This window comes from Trachurus trachurus (assembly GCF_905171665.1).
Source record: "Trachurus trachurus genome assembly, chromosome: 3".
NCBI classification, from domain to species: Eukaryota; Metazoa; Chordata; class Actinopteri; order Carangiformes; family Carangidae; genus Trachurus; species Trachurus trachurus.
The window spans coordinates 20,775,515-20,796,860 of NC_139893.1; the positions used below are offsets into that span (position 1 = coordinate 20,775,515).

At 41.5% G+C, this 21,346-nt stretch overlaps 1 protein-coding gene across 1 annotated transcript; it reads right to left on the reverse strand.

The window, feature by feature from the left end:
- Positions 1-118: 118 nt before the first annotated feature.
- On the reverse strand, positions 119-21,237 carry tent4b (terminal nucleotidyltransferase 4B). Its single transcript, XM_084000164.1, has 12 exons — positions 20,305-21,237; positions 8,517-8,640; positions 6,823-6,869; positions 5,957-6,077; positions 4,725-4,832; positions 4,068-4,196; positions 3,586-3,799; positions 3,363-3,489; positions 3,011-3,114; positions 2,608-2,816; positions 2,346-2,492; positions 119-1,538 (listed from the first exon to the last, which is right to left on the reverse strand). Exons 1-12 carry the CDS (start codon positions 20,877-20,879, stop codon positions 1,380-1,382), a joined length of 2,064 nt encoding a protein of 687 aa, XP_083856290.1. The 5' UTR covers positions 20,880-21,237; the 3' UTR covers positions 119-1,379.
- Positions 21,238-21,346: the final 109 nt, after the last annotated feature.

A 21,346-nucleotide genomic window follows, 5' to 3' on the forward strand; every position in this document is an offset into this window, starting at 1 on the left:
ACTCAACTGTCAATGAAAAGAAAAAAAAAAAAAAAAAAAAAAAAACCCAATCAAATAATAAAGGTGGTATTTTACTGTACCTGAATATTCCCACCCCAACCCACCCTCCCTCCCCGCAACTTATCCTATTTCAAATATAGGACTCAAAAGATATGGGCTCTAATGTTAATAATACATTTATCCATACTATGTTCATATAATTAATAAAAAAATAAATACATTTAACAAATACAAATGATTTTGTAGTTGGTAAATTACCGAAGGAACAGATTATCACCCACAGTTGTCATGTTAACACTTTTTTTTTTCTTCAAGTGTAGGATTTTTCAATAAAACCATAATCTCCCCCTTATTAATTTAAACCTGTAGTCTTAATAGTCTTAAAGCCTCGACACAGGTGTGGCTGTGCTATTGAGATGATGATCTCTCACCTGGTCATCTATAGGGTTGTTGTGTGTGAGCGTTGGCTCACTCAAGGCTAAATTTTAACACTGTAGCACACTCACAGAGAGCAACCAGAAGTAAAAGTAGATGCTGATGATTTATGTTGGCAATGGGACCCAAATCAGCTCTTGGCTTTGGCCAAAAGGCTGCGGGCACAAGATGTGCATGTTTACATGTCTTCAATCGGTATATTTTGTAAAAATCTCATATGAAACAATCTCTTCTTATTTGTATTTTTCCTTTTTTTTTTTTTCTGATGCGTTTTTGTACAAATCTTTGTATAACCTGTTTAGACTTAACAAAAACCAACAGAAAAATCAACCAACAAAAAAATCTCATGCATAAGTTATGTCCCACTCTTACTGATTGCATTTGTAAGTTACCATCTTAAAAAAATCTGTGTATATATTTGTCTGTTCAACATAACATTTATATTTTTATACATTTTAAGCCATTTGCTTTTTTCTTCTTTTTTTTCCTTTTTTTGATAAAATTTTGGATCCTATCTTCCAGCCGGCAGCTCCAGGTATTGCTCCAGAGTAGATTTCCCGACACCCAACCTGTCTTCTCCTGTGCAGCAGGAGGCGCAAGAGGCATGTTGTGTAGGTGCTGGCTGTGGGAAGGAAAACTGCTCCTTAAAAGAAGCTGTTCGGAAGCAAATGAGCATTTTATCCAATATGATTTCAGTTCATGTCCAAGAAATCAAACCCCGTTTCCTATAATGATTCTTTTTTTGTTCTTTTTTTTTTACTGCTAGAAATTGTTGCTTGTCATCCCAAAAAGCGTGACAGAGAGACAGATACTGTAGATGTTTAAATACTTCTAACAACCTCCCGAGGCTGGAGTCTGGCAGCAGAAGTGGGACATGACAGTCAGTCAGTTGCAGACAGGACAGGGGATTGGGGTTTGGGGGAGGGGGGCAGGCGAGGTCACCCCTATCTGCAGAGGTCCTCTTGTGTAGAGTCCCGTACATTTTTCCTCTTCTTGCTGTTGCCCTGGTGATGTGGCTTGTTGCTCGGATGACTTTTGGTACTGGATGACGAGCTTTGCTGCCCGTGGTGGCCGCCCTTGTGGTGGGAACGAGACATCCTGCCCTGGAGTGGGTCAGAGCACAAAGTCCAGATTAGTTTTTCCAGAGGATTTCTCTTAGGTATTCGATACAATATTCAATATTTTCAAGCATCATGAAAAGTACCACTAAATAAGTTAAGTTTCAAAAATAAACTATTATTTCAGACTCATTTTTGTGTCATATGGTGAGTGATATATGTTTAACACAACAGTTTTTGTGTCTGTCTCATTCTTAAACTTATGGGCACATGTTACATGTGTGTGTGTATATATACAGCTCTGGAAAAAAATAAGAGACCACTTTCACAAATGTTTCTTAAAAGCATCTCTACATGTAAGACAGTCATTCTTTTCTTTTCTTTTTTAAATACCAACACAAACACAACTTTAATGAGACACTGATCGGGTCATCACCTGAACCACATCTGATTTTATAGGAAGATTATAAAAACCACAGCTGGGATTAAACATTGACATTATCCCACAAAAACTGATTTATAAACTCTTCCTGAGTTAAAATATTCTTGCTGTGTTCTTTAGGAATAAATATGAACATGTTTTCTTTGCATTATTATTATTATTCAAGGTCTGAAAAGACTTGAAATTTTTGTTATTTAGACTAGTTTAGTCATTAGCCAATAAAAGCTCTAAATCACAATTTTTTTTTTTCAATTTTGCGAGAAATGTTGTCGGTAGTTAATAGAATAAAACAACATTTTTAAAATTTAATTTTACTCAAACACATACCTATAAATAGTAAAACCAGAGAAACTGATCATTTTGGGAGTGGTCTGTTAATTTTTTCCTATATAAGGGAAGGCTGACCGCACCTTTCCTCCTTTGTTGCTTCCAGATGGAGTGCCAGTAGTGTGGCTCTGTGTTCGGTGATTACTAACGGCAGCTGACTTTTCTCTGTGAGCGCTGGAGCCCCGGCCAGACTGCTGCTTGGCTGTCTTGCACGGTGTCCCGTCAGAGTCCTGTGGAAAACCAGCAAATAAGATGATCAAGAGTTTTCATCACACAGCTTTAACAGCTACGGATAAGTACATAGAATAGTAATATTTGAAGGGTGTGTGCATCTGAGCTACTGACCGCATCACTGGAGCTGGAGTTGGAGGACGTGGAGGAAGGCGACAGCAGGGAGGATGAAGGAGAGGAGCGCAGCGAGGGGGATGGAGAGGAGGAGTTGGAGGAGGTTTTGCTGTGGGGGGCTGAAGGTAGAACCACAACGTCGTCCTCATCTGGGACGTTGTTGTTGCACTCGTCGAGTTGTTGGGACTCAAAGAGTGTGACGTCATTTCCTACAAAGAAGTAACAAATGTAAACACAAAGGTCAGGTCAGGTCAGGTCAGGTCAGCTTTTTACAGCCATGCCAGGTCCAGCTATACCCCGTCAGATTCAACTGACCAGGAACTGCTGACTTTTATCTCTCTTTTTTTCAGGATCAACAAGACGAGAAGAAACTTTAGAAAATTAAGTGAGTGTGTAAACATACTGTTGAGTGGCAATTCATTCTGAGATGGGCTCCCCCAGTTTTTTCGGATCCATTCCCTGTATTCATCCACTTCCAGTGTCACCCGGATTATTCTGCCAAGTATGCTGTGATGGGATACAGGAGGACGTAAACACGTTATACTAGTGTTTATTCTCAAAACAGCTGAAGCGTAGTAATCTTACTGACATTAAATCACCAGTGACAATTTGAGACTGAATAGTGTAACATTAAACTGTCTGGCTGTGAAGAATGCTATGACGGATCAAGCAATAATCCAAATCAGATGATAGTCATTAGGAATGGCTCATCATCTGTGATACGTGATTGGCAGTTTCTCTATTGAGCTCCTTACCTCTCAGTCTCATTATTGGGGTAGTACTTGGCGATGGGCGACACAGCATGGCTGAGCACCACATAGGCGTAGTCGAATGCCTGCTTCACCTGCATGGCACCATAGGAACTCCGCCCAACGTCGTTGTCTGTTGGAAACAAGACAAACAAACGTTCAAATTATGCACTTGTGAGCTTTAGCCACCCACTTTCTAAACCTCAACCTTTGTGTTCACACTTCCTACCTGGCTGCAGTGGGTCCTCAATGTAGAGCATGGAGGGCCTGTAGCCATCCATCATGTTCTTCTGAACCTCGTCTTTGGCAACGTAACAACCTCCATCTTTTATCCTGATGCCTGTCTTCAGGTAGTTGAAGTGGCGACCGTAGAGCTCAAAGAATTCAATGAGCAGAACACCGATGTTGATGTTGGGACTGCACACGTCGTCCCTGTAATGAAGCTAGGAAAGAACACGGTCCAAGGAGATGTCAGTATTTGTGGTTAATTTTGGTCAAAACACTGAGAATTTCAGGGCCTATGGACATAGACATTCCTATTATACTAAGATCTTATAAAGAAACTGTACAAAAAAAAAGGCTTCAGTTAAGAACACAAATCTGCCACAAAACTGAGAAAAATGACGCATAAAATGAGGACAAATGTGCAGTACTCCAAAAAATTTAGTTTGTTAAAGCATTAAGAGTTTCTTGTTGAACACGGGTGTATACCTGCAGGAAGCTGACAGCCATCAGGAACAGACTGTAGGAGCCAATCCCACCAGTAAAAACTTCATTTAGATCCCTCTGCAGTAGGAACTGCTTCAGCACCAGGACCAGGTAAGGCAGCACAGGGTATTTCTACAGGACAAGAGACAGAGGAGGACACAGTGAGCAGTGAAATTTACTGTCTACAGCTCCCTCTAGAGGAAGACAGGAATTTAGCCTCCAATAGATACTATTACTTGTCCTATTGGTCACTAATAGAGTGTAAGGCCAATCCACACCATTACAAACCTGATGTCTGACAATTAACATTTTTCAATGCGAGATGAAGCAAGTTATGAGTCACTCTCAACATGCGACACAAGATCAATATTTTTGAACAAAGTGACTCCTCCCTTTAAATGTTTGTTAAAATGTGACGCTTTAGTGTGTCACTTAGAAATCCTCCAGTCTTAAAACATGATTGGTTTGCTATATGAAGTGCACCAGTTGAATTCGGGTGTCAAAACTGAAGTCAGTCAAGTTTTATTTATCATGAAGCATCTATATACTCGTTAGATAAACAGAAGAACACAGAAAGATTTGAGCATTTCATTTTTATCTCTTTTATCTCATGTCAATTTGTGAATTTGTGGTGTAGAGCCCCGAATATGCAAACTGTACCTCTTTGAAATCCTTAATGAGTCGAGCAGCTTTGACACCACTCTTCACATTGAAGCTGATGTCAACTTTGACCTCAGTGAAGGAGTCTGTTAGTTTGATGATGGGAACCTGCGAACAGACATATCACATAGTCAGAGCGAAATAACATAGACAAAGCTGCCCTCTCACAATTCCTCACAGCTACAGGTGTTGTGCTATAAGACACAAATCTGTAAACAACATACAGATACCGTGGTACACAAAGCCCCGTTGAGTGATCTAATCCTTGAATTAATTCCTTGAGCAAAGATTTAAAAGTGCTAATCTGTTCCAAGTCTACAACAAAAGTGAAACAAAGATAAAGATTTATTCAAATCCTTTAAGTCCTGAAATAAAATTAAACAAAATGGGAAAGGATGCAATGTATACAGTTTTTAACCAACGAAGAATTGCTCATACAAGGCTGGGAAATAATGTGTTGGTGACACTAATAAAAATAAATATAATGCCTTAATTTGGGTGGAACTCTGCATTTGTCGCCAACTCTAGAGTACAAGAAATAATTTAAGCCCTGATGCACATTTGGCTTTTAAGTTATTGGGCGTGTCGGCGCACATACCTGTGCACAAGGTGTGCATACACACCAGAGAAGCCAAAGTTTTGGAAATGTCAAAAGAGCGTACTAACAAAATTTACAGCTTGTCAGCACACCTTCAACAGCATACTGATTAATGGCTAAATGAATGATGACTATTCATTAATCATTATAATTGCAACAAGTTGGGAAGTTATACTCCTGGATTTACATGTTGCAACTGTCAGATTTCCATCTCACTACAGATTAAATTCTTCCTGGATCACACAATTTGAATAATTACATCCTAAACTATAGAATAACAAATTAGTACCGACTGCTGACATTTTTTTCACCTTAACTAGTGAGGATCGCAGTCATATCTGAGGAACACACTCCATTTCGAAAGTCATGTCCAAACATAAGTAGTAACGTCTATACATTATATATGGCATAGCTGGCTAGCTGTACATGGGATAGCCATGTCCAAAAACGTCTAGAAAAAAGGCCTTGTGAAAAAAGATTTCTATACAAATAAGCAGTTACTAAAGCAAACCCACAGTCTAATCAATTCATATAAAAAGAAAGAAAAGTAGTTTTCTAGCCCAATACATACACAACTACACACACGGTATATGTTGTACTGTACATGCACACTTGCGGGTGTGAAGAGTCTTACCGTGGCCTTGTCCAAAACTTTGATGGAGTTCTCATCTGCAACGTTTCTCTTCCTTAGAGCCTGCTCCAGTGTCCAGAGTGGCAGTGTCTCCCACTTTCCAAAAACCACCAGGTCAATATCACTGGTAGAGGAAAAGAAAAGCTTGACGTAAGTCTACTACCGTACATACAGGAGCAACTAACAACAAAGTTTTGTCTATTTTCCTAACTGACAAAACATTAGCAAACCCGAACATTCAGCAAACAAAGTGCAACATCTGTTGAATAGATTTTCTGTTAGTTTTGTTAGACTATACACAGGTCAACCCTTTTTAAATGATTTCTGCACGGTAGATCACTGCAGACAGGCTTTGTTTATTGCATACAGAAGTGTTACACACAAGCCACCCACTGCAAACAAAACATAAGCAAACATAAGTGCAATGTATTTGCACCATGTAACTGAAATACAAACAAATAGCTCCTTGACAAATGCCAGAAAGAGACGCATGTAAACAGACACACATCCCCCAGCTGACAAGCATGCTTCCACAAAACAGCTTAGTCCTATTAAAGCGCTCAGTGTGGTGTCAAGAGAGCACTAATCCAGGTGACATGTTGAAGGGGGAGTTGTTATTGTGCGTAGGTGGTTGTGTGGGTGTCTGTCGGCAGTCGCGGCCTCTCTCAGAATAAAGTTTTTAAAAAGAACAAGTACTAAGAATGACTGAAACACTTGATTTTCAAACAAAAGCAGGTAACGATTCTTTCTCCAGAGCTCAATATAACTGAGTTCTTGGTCAGGTGCCAGTTCACACTAACAGTTTGGCCAAGAGAGACAAAAAAAAAGGATGTGTTTAAATCTCTGGACTGGTTTAGGAAACCACTCACCTTGTTGGCAGATAAAGACCAGTCTTGAAGCTCCCAAACACTTCGACCTGAGAGGAGATACACACAGTTACACACATGCATATCTTTATTTTAATTATTCTGTCATTTACACTCACTTCACACTCTAAAAATCCTAGCACCTGGATACCTGAATATTTTGACATTTTAATATTTTGAATATTGACATAAATATGTTATGAACTGAGCTGAACTGAACCGAGGACAAAACGTGTCATCAAGCAAGCATCAAGGTGGTGTTCTTTTTTGATGTACCCACACTGTACCACACGGAAACCTGTTTTCCAAGGTGCATAAACGTTATATAAGTGTACCATAGCGTGAACGTAATGACAAGCCCAAACTATCTGCATGGGTGTGGCTCTAAGACTATTACAAACTGTGCAAAGAGAAAAAAAATGAGTGTACAGTTGAAATATTTCAAGTGGGACATTAAGGGAAAGTATGGCCCTTGGTACGGATCGACTGATTTCATTAACGTTGAAAGTGGCTATTGTGCAAATCCAAACTTGCAGGATGTTTACATACAAAAATAGTCCTTTAAGCCACTGATCTCTTAACCTGCATGCGAGTGCTACCGTGACTAAAATATGCTCAACTTTCCACCTTATAACCTCCCACTGCGCAATCAAAAAAAAAAAAAGGCATTGCAGCAGAAATAGACTTAAGCCAGGGCCAGACCATACCTCCACTTAAACCTTCTCTCTACACCTCACATCAACCTGTAGTAGTAAACTCTTGTATACTGCCCAGTCACATGTCCAAGCTAAGCTGATTGTAGAGCCATGTTTGCAAATGAATAATCAGTAAGTCCTTAAGGCTTCTGTGAAGGGGTGAGGTAACTGATTCAAGGAGAGCTATGTTTTAGCTCATCTTGACATGTTCTAATAAGACTAGTTGTCACGTACTGACAGTGCGCCTCATCACTAGTAGGTGATTAATATCTTAACGGTCTAAGGGTTTAGGAAATGTCTTGAAACCAAAGCTGAAGCAGAAGCTGCCAGATAGATCTGGTGGTGCAGCTGACCTAGACAAGCTTCCATATATACCTGACAGGATAATGATTCTGTGTAGCACCAGACTCCGAGTGTCTGGTGGACATCTACTTAGCTAAATTCATCAACTAATTAAACAAGCATCACGCTGACTGGTTGACGAAGTGGCCCCACCTCTTTCCAGAGGGGAATAAAGCTGGTCGGGTCTGGTACTGCAGTGTGCTACTTAATTTAGGAGCTGCTAAGCTCGGAGCAGACACACGTCGAAGAACACTGCTCTATCAGCAGGATCAAAGTCAGTGGGTACAAGAATGCCTGAGGTGCGCTGATTACCATGGCCCAAACAGATTACTGTGCAACATGGAGAAAGGCTGAAGCTTATAGCCATTACCTTGCTACTGCACACACAGCCTGGCTCTCACAATAGACCACTGCTGTCCAAGGTGGCCTCAATAAAAGCACCAACCCACTGCACCAGAGATGTGTTCCAAGTATCATTTAACACCTTTTTTTCACAAACCTACAAATCCAAATCCATTAATCCCGGGTGATGCGGGACATCCTTTATTTGTGTAGCTTTCAGCTTACAAACGGGATTTTCCAGGAAACACATTTTTGGGGGTTTGGGATGATGTAGAGTAGAGTAGAGAACACTTTATTCATCCCTAGGAGGATGTGTACCTCAGCAAAAGGCCACAGGTCGCGGATGACTCCCTTGATTCTGTCCACCACCTCCAGCCTCATCTTCTCCTCTTCCGGCCTTGGGGAGATGTACTCGTAGAAGTCATTGATCTCCTCATGTAACCTGCACACAGAGCACGGCGTGGTGAGACGAGCAGAAGAATGTGGACATGAACAGACACACAAGCAGGAGAAAACACACAGGTTTCACAGCTGTACGGAACAAGACTATATAGAGCACATGCACATTTCAGATGTACCCCTTTTAGATATCTATTGACATACAGCAGCTACTTTAATCACACTCTAGCAGGTTGGTGAGAAGAACTGAGACATATAACGGACAACTAAACTAGTCAAACTTATATTGAATACCATGTTAACAGATCAATTAAGTCGGTTTTAACAATTCTAGTCTACTGAGGTTTGCCACATTTCACATCCCATCACATTCAGACGTGAGACTAGGGGGGAATAAACAAAACCAGGGGTTTTCTCATTCTCCTGGCCTTATCTGCTCTCCCTGATAGCAGAGCAAAAAGGCACAGTATGCAATGCCAAGGGAATGGGCGCCACAAATACAGATGTCACACCGAGTCACGCTGACAGGACACAGCTAATAGCTTTATTCTCTTCTTTCTAGTTATATATTTAAAACACATAACTACATCTTTAGCAGTTAGAGTTTAGAAATCTGATAAAGGCAGAGAAAAGAAATCATTTGTGGGTTAATTGATTTGTAAAAGGACACTGTGACAGATGTTTGTTGTCAAGCAAGGGAAGAAATGGGTTCCTGCTCCTTTCTCTTTGTGTACGAATGTTCAGAGCTCCCATAAATAAATCACATGTGACTGACAATGGGGTTGGGGTGAGTGATAAAGGGCTTGCTACTTAAGAGATGTGTTGTTACTTGGAGAAATGATGCAACAAAAAAAGAGAATTGGCTCTATTTTCCCCCCTGTGCATTGATACAGACGTGTCACAGAGCCAGCTGAACTCAACAACTCTTACGACCAACTGCTGAAACACTTTTTGTACTTCGCAGATCTAAGATTTGAATTTACAGAACGGCACAATGAGCGGTATTCAAGTAGAGATGGAAGATGTTGCCAGAAAAATATATAATATCAACACTTTCATGGCAAATACAAGTCTTTACAAACAAGAGCAGATGTCTCCAGATGTTCTCTGAATACCTTCCAAGAAGACAGTGAAAAGTCATTTGCAGTGGCAGTCCATGGTTTTTCATATCATGTCTTTTTGGTCAACTGTAGCCAGGGCTGAGCAAAAACAAAACAGGAAGCCCTGCCATGTCCGCACACAATGTCAGAAACCTAAACTTGTACTCAGTAAGGGCAAGGGGACCATGTTTGTCCTTGGAACAGGTCACACTGCCCACATGCAGTGACCTTTGATTGACCAGTTTTGTCTACATACACATAGACGCAGGGGACGAAGCTTTGTGGGCGGACAAACATGCAGGCACACACACACAAGCACGTGTGCCCGGAACAGCCATATAAACTCAGATTAGGCCAATAGCAGGCCTTATTCCTCCTGGCTGGCTACAGAGAATGAGAAAAGGAAAGTGATGCTTCGTCTTCTTATAAATAAAAGGCGGCAACAAAGCGAAGTATGTGCATATACCAGAGAAAGTTGGACTAGAAAAACGCTCAGAGCTACCAACACTGACTGAACTACGCCCCAAAGAGCACTGTCTACTGTCTGACTTTTATGTAACAAGCACTCTCCACCTGACAACAGTGAAAGTTGACTGAGTTTCACATAGATTATTTCTGCTCTAACCATCTATGAAAAATACAATCATCTCCCTAACTACAAAAACTATCATGGTGACCTTGAGAAAACGAACTCCAAAGCTGGTGCAGGCACACTGCTCAAAGTCTGGATCCAGGCCAAGAAAAAATATTTGCACGACACATGAGTGACATTCATGACATATGAACCAGACACCAAGACACAGCCGCAGTTTGGGGAGTTTATAAAGTTATTATGAGCTCCATCCCATCTTATCTTCATTGATTAAAATAAATGTATATGTCAGAAAAGAATGCACATCACCATTTCCTACACCCAAATATCACCGGCTTAAATTGATTAATTGTTGCATCAATACTCCAAACCCCAAAGAACACTCAGTTTGACATCTTTCAAAAGGCTATTATTTTGCATTAAAAAAACAACAACAGGGGAACGATCAATTACCGCATAGCTGATTTTTTTTTTTTGGTGATGACTGACTAATCATTACAGTTCTAGTCTCACAGTACCAGCAAAGGTCATGTTTGACAAATGACTATGTATTGAGGGTGTGCCACTGAAACGGTCTGTCTGAAATGAAAGGGAATGTGAATTTAATGCATTATTGCCATGGCTGGTGTGAATGTGTCCCAACTGGCTGCTCACAGGTCTGACTGAACTGAATGTGGATGCAGGATTTATCTTAAAATGCAAATGAACAGACAACTGAAAAAACTTGGGGAGTAGCAATCGCTGAAAACAGCAGCTCCACTGTCCAGGACATGACAATACAAGTTCCCCACGGTTACATTGTATCACCACTGTGCTCATCTCTCTCTCACACACACACCCCATGCAAGCAAGCTGGTTTTGCAAAACACATCTGTCACACAGACACATCCATTATCTGAAATGGTGTGTTTTTGTTGGGGGGGGGGGGGGGGGGGTTTATCATGGGGGGGAAATCTGAGGATGTAAAGCCCATTAAATGACATGATTTCATTTCACTGACTTCCTTTGTTCAGACCAGTTTCTTAGGTCAACAAAAGGCGTTGGTATAGTTTCCTTAGCATTACATGGGAGTTCCATCAAGTTATTGGGTTCACCAACACACAGCTTAAATGATAGGCTACACCATCATTTATTTTTGATTAATGTGTTAGGCTAAGTTCTGCTGTAACCTGTTGTGTAGACGGGTTAAACAAACTGTCTGCACACAATATAATTTTTTGTTTGTTGTTCAGTTTGTTGTCAGGAGAGGCAAAAAGTTTGCATTTCCATTTGTTGCCCCTCCTCTCACATGGGAACTGACAACCACTGAAAAGTTTAGTGACTAATCTATTTCCCCTGTGCACACCCCAGCCTCCTTATGACACATTAGGTTTCATTTGAAAGTAAAAGAAACTCAGGAGCTAACAGTCTGCATTACAAACATGACATCAGTTTTTTATTTCCCATTTAAAAAAAAAAAAAAAAAAAGCTCTCAGTAGAGCCATTCTGTGTCCTTATGACCCCTCAGCCAAAAGCAACACCTATTGAAGGTAATTACATGTCATTTAATTGAACTGAGGGGTTTTGTACGTCTGGGACATTAATGCTCACATTTGGCTTTAATGCATTTTCTACCTCCAATAAACAATGAGAAATAGAGGACATTTTTATGGCATAAATATAATAATTTTTTCCACTTTCCTTCTACTACAATATAAGCACAAATTATTTTAGGGAAAGATGATAGCATCTCTACACAACTACAGCACCAATAGGTTTCATTTCACAGCAATAGGCCCCTCCTGCTCCCTTTCAGCACGTGATCACAGCAACCATAGAAATCACATCTCATGCCCCACCTTCCTGGATCACATTACTCTCCGTCTTGAGCCTGCCTGGGAAGCACATGTACCCTTGGCACTGCTTATCTGATTATCCCACTTGCCTATATCATAGTAATGTTATGTAATCTGGTGGAACAGGTTTCAAGAGAGCTCTGGCTCCCAGAGGGAGGGAAAAAATGTTATCTCCTCTCTTTAGCACTTCTTCTTTTCCTAACTTTTCTCTCTGATGTGATTATTCTAGTGCTGCTGATATGATGCCAGCAATGCTTACTGGTGTTAAGGCTGTAATTGTTAATGATGATGCAGTAGTTAAATCTAGTCTTTCTTTTTTTTTAAGCTGACTGCTTTGCTCTGTAGGCCTGAATAGAATCTGAATGGAGGGCAGCAGGGAAAGGGGATGAGAGCTGCTATCGAGGATAAAATACATGTGAAACGTGCTGAGTGTAAGCAGAGTTCTATTTGATTAATAATTCAGTTGTTGTAGCACTACAGCCAATGCTACATAAATATGTTGTGCATTATCAGACAGCATTGTGCACTCATTATAATCCCCAACTATGGGTATGGGTATTATTATTCAAGTTCATAATTCAGTTCAGTGCAATCCTATTTTCTACACACTGCTCCCTGCCCTGCTCTCTGCCCTTAAAAATGGCTGCGCGTGCTTCCCAATCTGTGTTTATGTATTGAAGTCACTATTGAGAGAAAAAGTGGAATTACTGTGTCTCTACAGTAGTGTAGTCAAATGTATAATCCATGTCAAAGGTTTTGTTAAGAAGCGTTTCACAGGGGGCGTCGTGTGGCGCAGTTGGTAGAGCAGTCCTCGCTGCAGTTCGAATCCCGCATCGGGCGGCCCTTTACTGTATGTCATTCCCCCTCTCTCTCTGCCTCCTCATTTCCTGTCTCTCTATACTATACTATCCAATAAAGGTAAAAAATGCCCCAAAATTATACTAGGAAAAAAAAGAAGTGTTTCACAGGTGGACCCTGAACAGTCCTGCAGAGCCACAGCTTGAAGGCACAGCGACACCTCGCTTGGCCCTCAGACGGCTCGCAGGTAGAGGAATGGGAAGGTGACGGATAAAAAAAAAATGAGTAAAGGCGTAAGTTGAAGAAAGAATGAGGGAAAGTAAAGGAAACGAAAAGCCTATAAAGGTAGAAGGCCAAACATGCACATAAGGTGAAACAGAAAAATGGAGAGAGAGAGAGAGAGAAAGAGGGAGGGGGGGCTGGGTGTGGTGCTGAAATGCCTTCATGTGAACGAGAGCCATCTGTTAAGTTGGGTGGGATGAAGGAAAAAGAGGTTATTGTCGCATCACACTGAGCACTACTCACTGACTATTCAGAAATGTTGGCACCACAGAGGTATTGGTCAAATGGCTGTAGCACGGCTTCAGAATCAAATACTAACAAACATAACCTGGAACAGACTGAAGACAAGACACTCAAGTCTCACAAATCTGACTGACACGTGAGACTGCTGATAAGGGGGAAATGTATTTCACTTATTGTTCTCCATGAGATCTTGGGAGGTGATAAAACGTGGCCGTGGAAAGTTCCAAAATCATGACTCCAGTTTCACAAAGGCTTGATATTTTGGGCCTCAACAACCTAGGCAACAAAGATGTGTGTTACGTGACACTGTTGTGTCTATAGACCCTCGACACCAGCCAAGAACAGCTTCAGGTTGTCCCAAGTTGCCAGCAGGCAAACAAGTCGTATCACACACAATGAGGACAACCACAAACAGAAGCAAAGGTGTCCGTGTCTTGCAATTGCAGATGGCCAATTCATTAATGTTTCATCAATGCTCTGATCTGGGGTGCTAAGTGTTTGCTACTGGGACAAATGGGCTCCAGTTACACAGGAGCCCAAACACAGCTGACTGCTAGTATTAGGCATGGCCATGCCTGAGGGATGCAGCGTGCTTCAGCGCTGTAGTCAAACAGGAACAGACATAATTAACATGGTAATACCAGTGCCACGGCAAACATGTTGTTTAGTGGGCTGGGAGTATCACATCAGAAGGCGGTTAGCGTCTGATAGATCATAAATCTTGTTAAATACTTTGTGCTTGATCTTCCAAAACAAACTTTGAGCAACATCAACTGATCAGATACCTTTGACACTTTGAAACAGCACTTGTTTAAAATTAAAAAACCTGTATGATAGTTTTGGTTACTCGAAGCATGTCAAGTTTGGTGTTAGCAGTTCAAAGTAAGATTGTACTGTGATTTGGGATGTGATTTTGTGGAAATAGTAACAGCATCACAAGACAAAAAAAGACGATATTACTATTATCATCGTATACTATAGCAAAAGGAAATGATCGAAGCCGTTTGTTCGGTACACAAGCTCAGAGGGTCACAGTCTGAACACGAGCTGTGAAAAAAGCGAGAACGCCGTGTGTTGCATGCTGACTGCATCAGTCTGGAGCATGGGAAGGGTTTGTACTAGACAGGAAGAGGAAAAAAAAAAGGAAAACACATTCCTCGCTACACATGGGAAGACTGAGTTATGGAGAGCTGCCCACACGTGCTGTTCAGAGGGGGGCCTGCTTCACCTACAGTCCAAAGGACCAGCACGCAGGCTTCTCTTCACAGGCTTACACACTTTGGCCGAGAGCCAGCCAGGCAGGCAGCACGATAGAGAGAGGAGAACGTGACATAAATGTCACAGCCAGTAGAGGCTAGATGAACCACTGTTCTAATAATGGAGCTTCAGCCACAGAGGTGCGATCTGTGTGCCGCTGCTGGGAGTCATAAATCTCCAAAAGACAACGTCAATAAATGGCAATAATCGCATCAGCCAGGGCCACTCATCAGCCAGCGATTAACCACACTTTTCATTAGCCTGCGAGTGATGTTCTGCTTCAACACACAAAACTAGCTGCCAACACCAGGCTCAACAGAAATTAATCAAGTGCAGACAGCTCTGTCATAACTACCATTTTGGGCCACTGTTTTATGTGAACAGGACTTTCACCGTAAGTGAAGACATGAGATTAAAATGAAGATGGCAGAGGAAAAGAGCAGAGGGTCATGCCCTTGTATGCAGACAGATTGCAAAATAATGGATGTAGGAGATCTAAAAAATAAAAGAAAAGAAAAAAGAAAAAGAATAGGATAACTATTTGGATGTATAAAAGACTAGCTAGCCAGCAAAGTCAGCTGGTATTAGCCCCCATGCTGAGTCAGCTATTTGTGCATTTTGCTAACATTTTCAAGGATTTGCCCAGGATTTTAAAGGGCAAATGAAAACATATATATAACCTTAGCTAAAACACAAACTCTCTATTTTGAATGCTAACTCGTCATGTTTCTTTAAAGGCTCCATTTCGACAATTTTCACTACCACAAGTTCATAAAAATATCAATAGAGTTTAACTCCAGATGTATACTGCAAGCTATTGCGTCTAATTCAGCGAGGGCAGCAATAAAATTCAAAACAAACTTACTTTTATATCACATTTATATTTGCATAAATGCTAATGTGACAAGGCCTTTAACCTACTTGCCTTAGCACTTTTCTTGTTAATACTTTGACTTCCCTTTTTTACTGATCACCAGGTTTGTGTGTCTTGTACATGGAATTGCCAGATCAATACAGCAGTAGGATAGCCAAATCAATCTTTTAATTGTGGGGAAGAATTAAGTAATTTAATATGGCAATTTTAGTGGGTTTGTTAGACCGACACTGCCCAGCTACACAAAAAAAAACAACAGACTCATCTAGTAAATCCACCTATCACTCTGAATTCATTCTCTTACAATGCCTCACTGTTGTAAAATGACTAGAACTTTGGAACATCGCATCTTGCCTACACAATAAAAACCCACAACACAACAGCAGATCAGAGTATAGTCGAGCAGGACAGAAACAGGCCACCACTCACCGAGGCTACACGGACTTCCTGTGCCCATATACAGAATCTAAATAACAGTTCTACAAGGACAGAAAACAAGGGGGATACACTCCCTTAGAGCCTCCCGTCTGACTGGACAGACGCAAAAGGGGCTCAGGTTTCTTTCTCAGAGGGTTGGCTTTGTGTTGTGGAAGTGAAGCCGTGTGGAGCATGTAAACACTCCTTTTCAATCATGATGTGGGCTGCTCCCTTGGACCTACTCAGCTCCAGAAAGACTAGAGGAGCGTAAAACACAAATAAGCACATGCCTGTGTCTCTAACCAACCCCCATGGCCAAATATAGTGCAGAGACGGTCCCATGGAAATATGCACTTCCATCCCTCTTTCCTCTTTTTTGCTACTTGCAAATATCAAATGTAACAATGATTTTCAGGTTTACCTCTGCCTGCGCCGCATGTCAATCACCCTGACTGATATGGCAAATTAAACTTTATGCCCCACATCCAAATATAGGACCTTACAAAAAGGGGAACATGGACATAAATGGCAAAAAAGATGCTGCTCGGATTTTAAAATCCTGTAACAGAACTTAATACTCCAATTTCTCTTCAAATCAAAAGTTCTCCACTTCTTCGCTTACCATTCATAACTCTGCAATGTGAGCCCATACTTGAGCTAACAGTATTAGAGACAAGCAGGCAGCTCTTTATCTCAGCAGACGTAGGTAGCTAGCATAAACAATATTGACAGTAGGTCTCTCACAGAGTTGTATTGTTTATTTTCCATTCTTGTTCTATGCTATTTTGTAAAGCTGTACTATTGGAAATCAAGCGACCAAAACCACCAGTATTGTTATTCATGCAGCTGGACATTTATCACGCTTCTACAGATTTCACAACAAGACTGCGCCTCCCAAGAAACAAACATGTATTATGAGTGGAGGTTTAACTATGGAATTAACATAACTTAATGCTGACAGCTTTTACAGCCACATACATAGTGTGGGTTATACGTACACATTTCAAAATAGATTCCCTGTAATGCCATAGAGCATGCTGGCATTGTGAATTACCAGCGTATGTTTAGACAGAGAGCCCTCAGTAGTGGTGAGTTTGATCATTGCTCTGAGGTTCAGGTTCTGGTATTAGCAGAGCTAATCACAAAGGAATGTCCTTATGCAAACACAGAGCTTCCATATTACTATAAATGAGGATCAGCCAAAGACTGGGCTCCACACTCTGGTGTCCTGTTTGTCTACAACTCGAACAGAAAGGGGTGGGGAAAGGGCAATTCTCTGCACCTATAAGGCCTTTAAAACAGAGCCCCACCCACCAAAATATTTTCCTCCGTTATCATATCTAAGAGAACCGCAGCTGAGGAAATAACTTAATTACATTAAGTGTCATGCTCATTTATTATACCTATACCTCATGACTTGTTGTCTACTGTTAAAGGTCTTGTTCTGGTATATGCAAAGGTGCAATTAATCATATCTCACACATTTATCTCACGTTTCTAGTTTCAGCTTTCAACTACTTTAACCATTTGAGGCTCATTCCCTGCCTTGTTTGATTTGATAAAGATGCTAAACATTTAACTAAATAGTTTATAACATTTTCAATAACGCCATTTTTTTTTTAAACTATCAAAATATCCATGAAAACATTGGCAGCATAATTTAGATTTTCTCTGGCCACTTGTATGCCTAGTATGTCCTCAACCCTGATTCTTCCAAAAGAAATGTCTCATGTCACTTAAAAGTGTGATGATAAGCCTCTGCAAACATGTAGATTATTTTTCATATGAAAAGTTGTTAACACTGTCATTTAGCATTGTAACTCCCACAGCTGTTGTTTCTCACCAAGGAGCAAAGTACAAGCATTTTACAGCCACTATTCATACAAATTAGTGCAATAATGCTGAATGATTGAATGAAGAGTCAGCAAAAAGGACATTCAGCCCCATTAGTGATGCACACTGGTTGGCCAACCCAGTTAAAGTTGTCAGCATGCTCCCTGCGGAGACCTGCAGGCAATCTCCCTATACCACCCCAACTTGTCGTTCTCCACCTGCTTCATATAATACTCTGGTTTTTAAGATTATCTGTGTGCTGAGACAGAAGAGGATGTGACCGGATGGAGGACACCACAGACCAATGAGCCACTAATAAACAGATCTGCACATTCAGCATGGCTACACTCTGCACAGCCGGCCAGGTGGGTGCAAAAAAAAAGGTTTGACACATGTTCGCAGAACCCAGTGGGCTCAGTTCACAAAAAGCCTAAAGGTCCATTTGTGGTCTCCTTGTTATTATAAAGTAAGTTCTGTTATGAGCTTAAGTTCACAAGGATCCATGTTGCCCTGCGCAGATATCCGGGTGCCACTCAAATGATGTACCTGCAGAGGGTCTTGATGGTCGACAACATTAGAAAAACTAATTAGGGGCAAGCTAATTTTATACCTTAAGTTTTTATAATTTCTGCTGTACTCCTTATCTTTGGTTATACCCCCTTAAACCTCTATTTTTGACAGCTTCATGCTGTTCAGCCAAATTCACCAAATGTCATCTTCTGGCTGTATAGGAAGCCACCATTGGCAATGACAATACACTGAAATATTATCTAAATCGCAAAACATCAGAGAGCAATATCCAAACTGCAGAAGCCACAATTATTTGATAAAGTAAAATGTGTCACAACCTTGAAATATAAATTAAGCACCATATTGGTGGAGATGCAAAGGCCTTTAAGTAATCTCCTCCACATGTGAAAGACCATGTGGGTTTGGTAAAACTCACAGCAATTAATTCACCAAATTATCACTTTTCTTTTTTTTCCCCAGTTCAAATAAAAACTTACCATTCCCATTACTTTCATGACCCATCTTAACCGCAATGTGTAAAAACAATGGCACTACGATTTTTTGTATATTGTTCAGCATGTGCCAGATGTAACGTGTACAGAAAAGACCTTGATGAAGGCCAAAAAGTGTCTATACAACAATAATAAATGTTGTTGGAGTTTTAGCCTCTTTAGACTGTTCTGTCTCTATGTACCTTGGAGGAAGTCCCTAAACCTCTTGCTTGTGCAGAAACATAGATGTCTTCATCATGTAGTGTGATGATGCCCTAGGGTTTGCCAACCTGGTTGAGGTTCCTCTCCCCTATAGTCCTAACATCATGACTGTAACCTACTAAACCTAGTGTCATTTGAGCTGAGTGTTTACAGTGTGCACCCTCTTGCCTGTACATTATTAAAATAGACTTGAGTAATGGTAATGGTAAACTCCATTTTAATACGGTTCATCAACTTTGGCAAATATCAGCTGCAATTTTGTCTCCTAACCAGCCTTACATCTGTGGGCTTGAGGAGGACGACTAGTGCATCTCATATGCTAAGTGCTAGTGGTAGCACCCTGGTAGCTTGTCAGTGCTCTCCCACATGTTCTATAAACTATTTCTTACTGACAGGCCGGTTTACTCAAAAATGCACCTCAGCTAGTAGGAGTGAGCCAAGTGAGTATTTTGATTCACAGTCCATTAATGATCATTACAATGTCAGACAGCCAGATTAAGATGGGAAGGATTCAGCGGTGCTCCTGTTTCTGTTTACTGGAGTGTGTTTTAGTCTGTTAGAACATTTATTGGAAAAACTAAATAGTAAAACTATCTGCATCAACTGCTTTCACCTATGTTGCATATTTCGAAATTAACTACACTGTTGTCATGGTTTCTTGAAATCTAGAATGTTTTTTGAATAAGGAGTAAAACAACAACTCTCAAATGTTTGAGGTAAAGACCTGAGTTCATACACCTTTGAGGTAGTAGTTATTTCAGAGGCACTCTCATTTGATTGAATGATGTTGGAAACAAAAGTGAAGCAAGTTCAACTGACCACACACAACCCTGTTGTGTTGAAATATGCATCCATTATTGGATACGCTCACTTTGAAAGCCCGTTTTGGTTTTCCATGTAACTTTTAGCGACACAGAGTTAACTTATGCAACTGTGGATTCAGTGGGTGGGGATGAAAAGTGGGTGGGGAGCCAGTGACAACCTCACTTTCCCCATGTGTTATTTCAGCGTGCAGGTGTTTAAAATAGCTTAAATAACAGAGAATTAACCCCTAGTTTACACGAGATACCCTGAAACGTTAACAGACTCACACTTGTGGAGCACCCCCTACCCTCTGTGTGATTTGATTTATGAGGACTTGTTCTGTAAGGAGGGATGAGGGGGATAGGGGGTTGAATGCCTCTGCTACAAGCAGCGGGTTTCCAAAAATTGAGACAGCCAATCTAATCTACTTTGATAAACTCTTCTCTTACCCTACAATTCCCTCTGAGTAGTTCCTGACTTTCCATGGTGTGCCCGTGTAACCGCCGTAGTCTCCCGTGTTGGAGGCGTGTTGGAGGCTGGAATTGAATCCGAAAGTGCTAGCTTTGTTGTCTCTTTTTCTTTTGTTGGGGTGTCCGTCCGTCAACCCCCTCCAAAGCACAGCGACCCCACTGCCCTGTTGCTGCTGCTGCTGCTGCTGCTGCCCCCCTCCGCCGACACCGCCCCTGCCAGCGGCTCGGTTGTTGTGGTTGCTATTGGTTTCCAGTGGTATAAAGTCCCGCTGTTCAGTCAACCCTCCTTCCCCCATTGAGGTCGACATCCCCTGAGTCCTGCCTTCACCGCTGCCGGTGTTTGAGTCAAGTGCTCCGTTTCTGCTGGTGAGGACGGCTCCCGGTGCTCCGTTGACGGTCGCCTTCAGACTCGACGTGCTCTGAGATCCAGTGGTGGTGAAGCTGTTATTTACATGCAAGTAGCCGAGCCCCTGTGTCGTCTCCCAAATCTGCATCCACAGGTTGTTAGCGGGTCCACGTTGTTCTGGTTGAAACCAGGCAATTCTCGGATCCATCAAACGACACTGTAGGCACACCGCCCCCCCCACCACCACCCCACCACCGAGCAATGCTCAGCTCGTGTGCAGCTAGCCAGGTCGCTAGCTAACGTTAGCTAGCCTGCTATAGCTTCGTTATAGCCGCTGCTAGCTGAGGTTCTCGGCTGCCCGTTACTCCCGTAATATGGCAAAAACACGTTTCTTGGTAGTGACGATGGAAACAGTTGTCAACCAAAATCATCCACGATAACTGGGAAGAATGTGAGTCAAGCGTTAAAAAACCGTCGCTCAAACCAAAGTTGAGGTTGAAGGCTGGAGAAACGTGCAGCAGCTGCCTGTCGAAGTGCCTCTCTGACCCTTTCCTCCTGATCGTGGGTCCGTCAATGGCGGAGCGTACGTCGCCACCGCGCATGCGCCGAGGCGAGTGAAAAGGGGCGGAGACTACTAGGCCTTACGCAACAGACAACTGTTTTTTGTTACATAAC

Excerpts from the sequence above, each read along its gene's own strand:
- tent4b (XM_084000164.1), bottom strand. The coding sequence starts at position 20,879 with ATGGATCCGAGAATTGCCTGGTTTCAACCAGAACAACGTGGACCCGCT. Across the intron at positions 2,493-2,607 it reads ACTCCAGCTCCAGTGATGCG|GACTCTGACGGGACACCGTG; the intron begins GTCAGTAGCTCA and ends GGTTTTCCACAG. Across the intron at positions 1,539-2,345 it reads GAAGCAACAAAGGAGGAAAG|GGCAGGATGTCTCGTTCCCA; the intron begins GTGCGGTCAGCC and ends GACCCACTCCAG.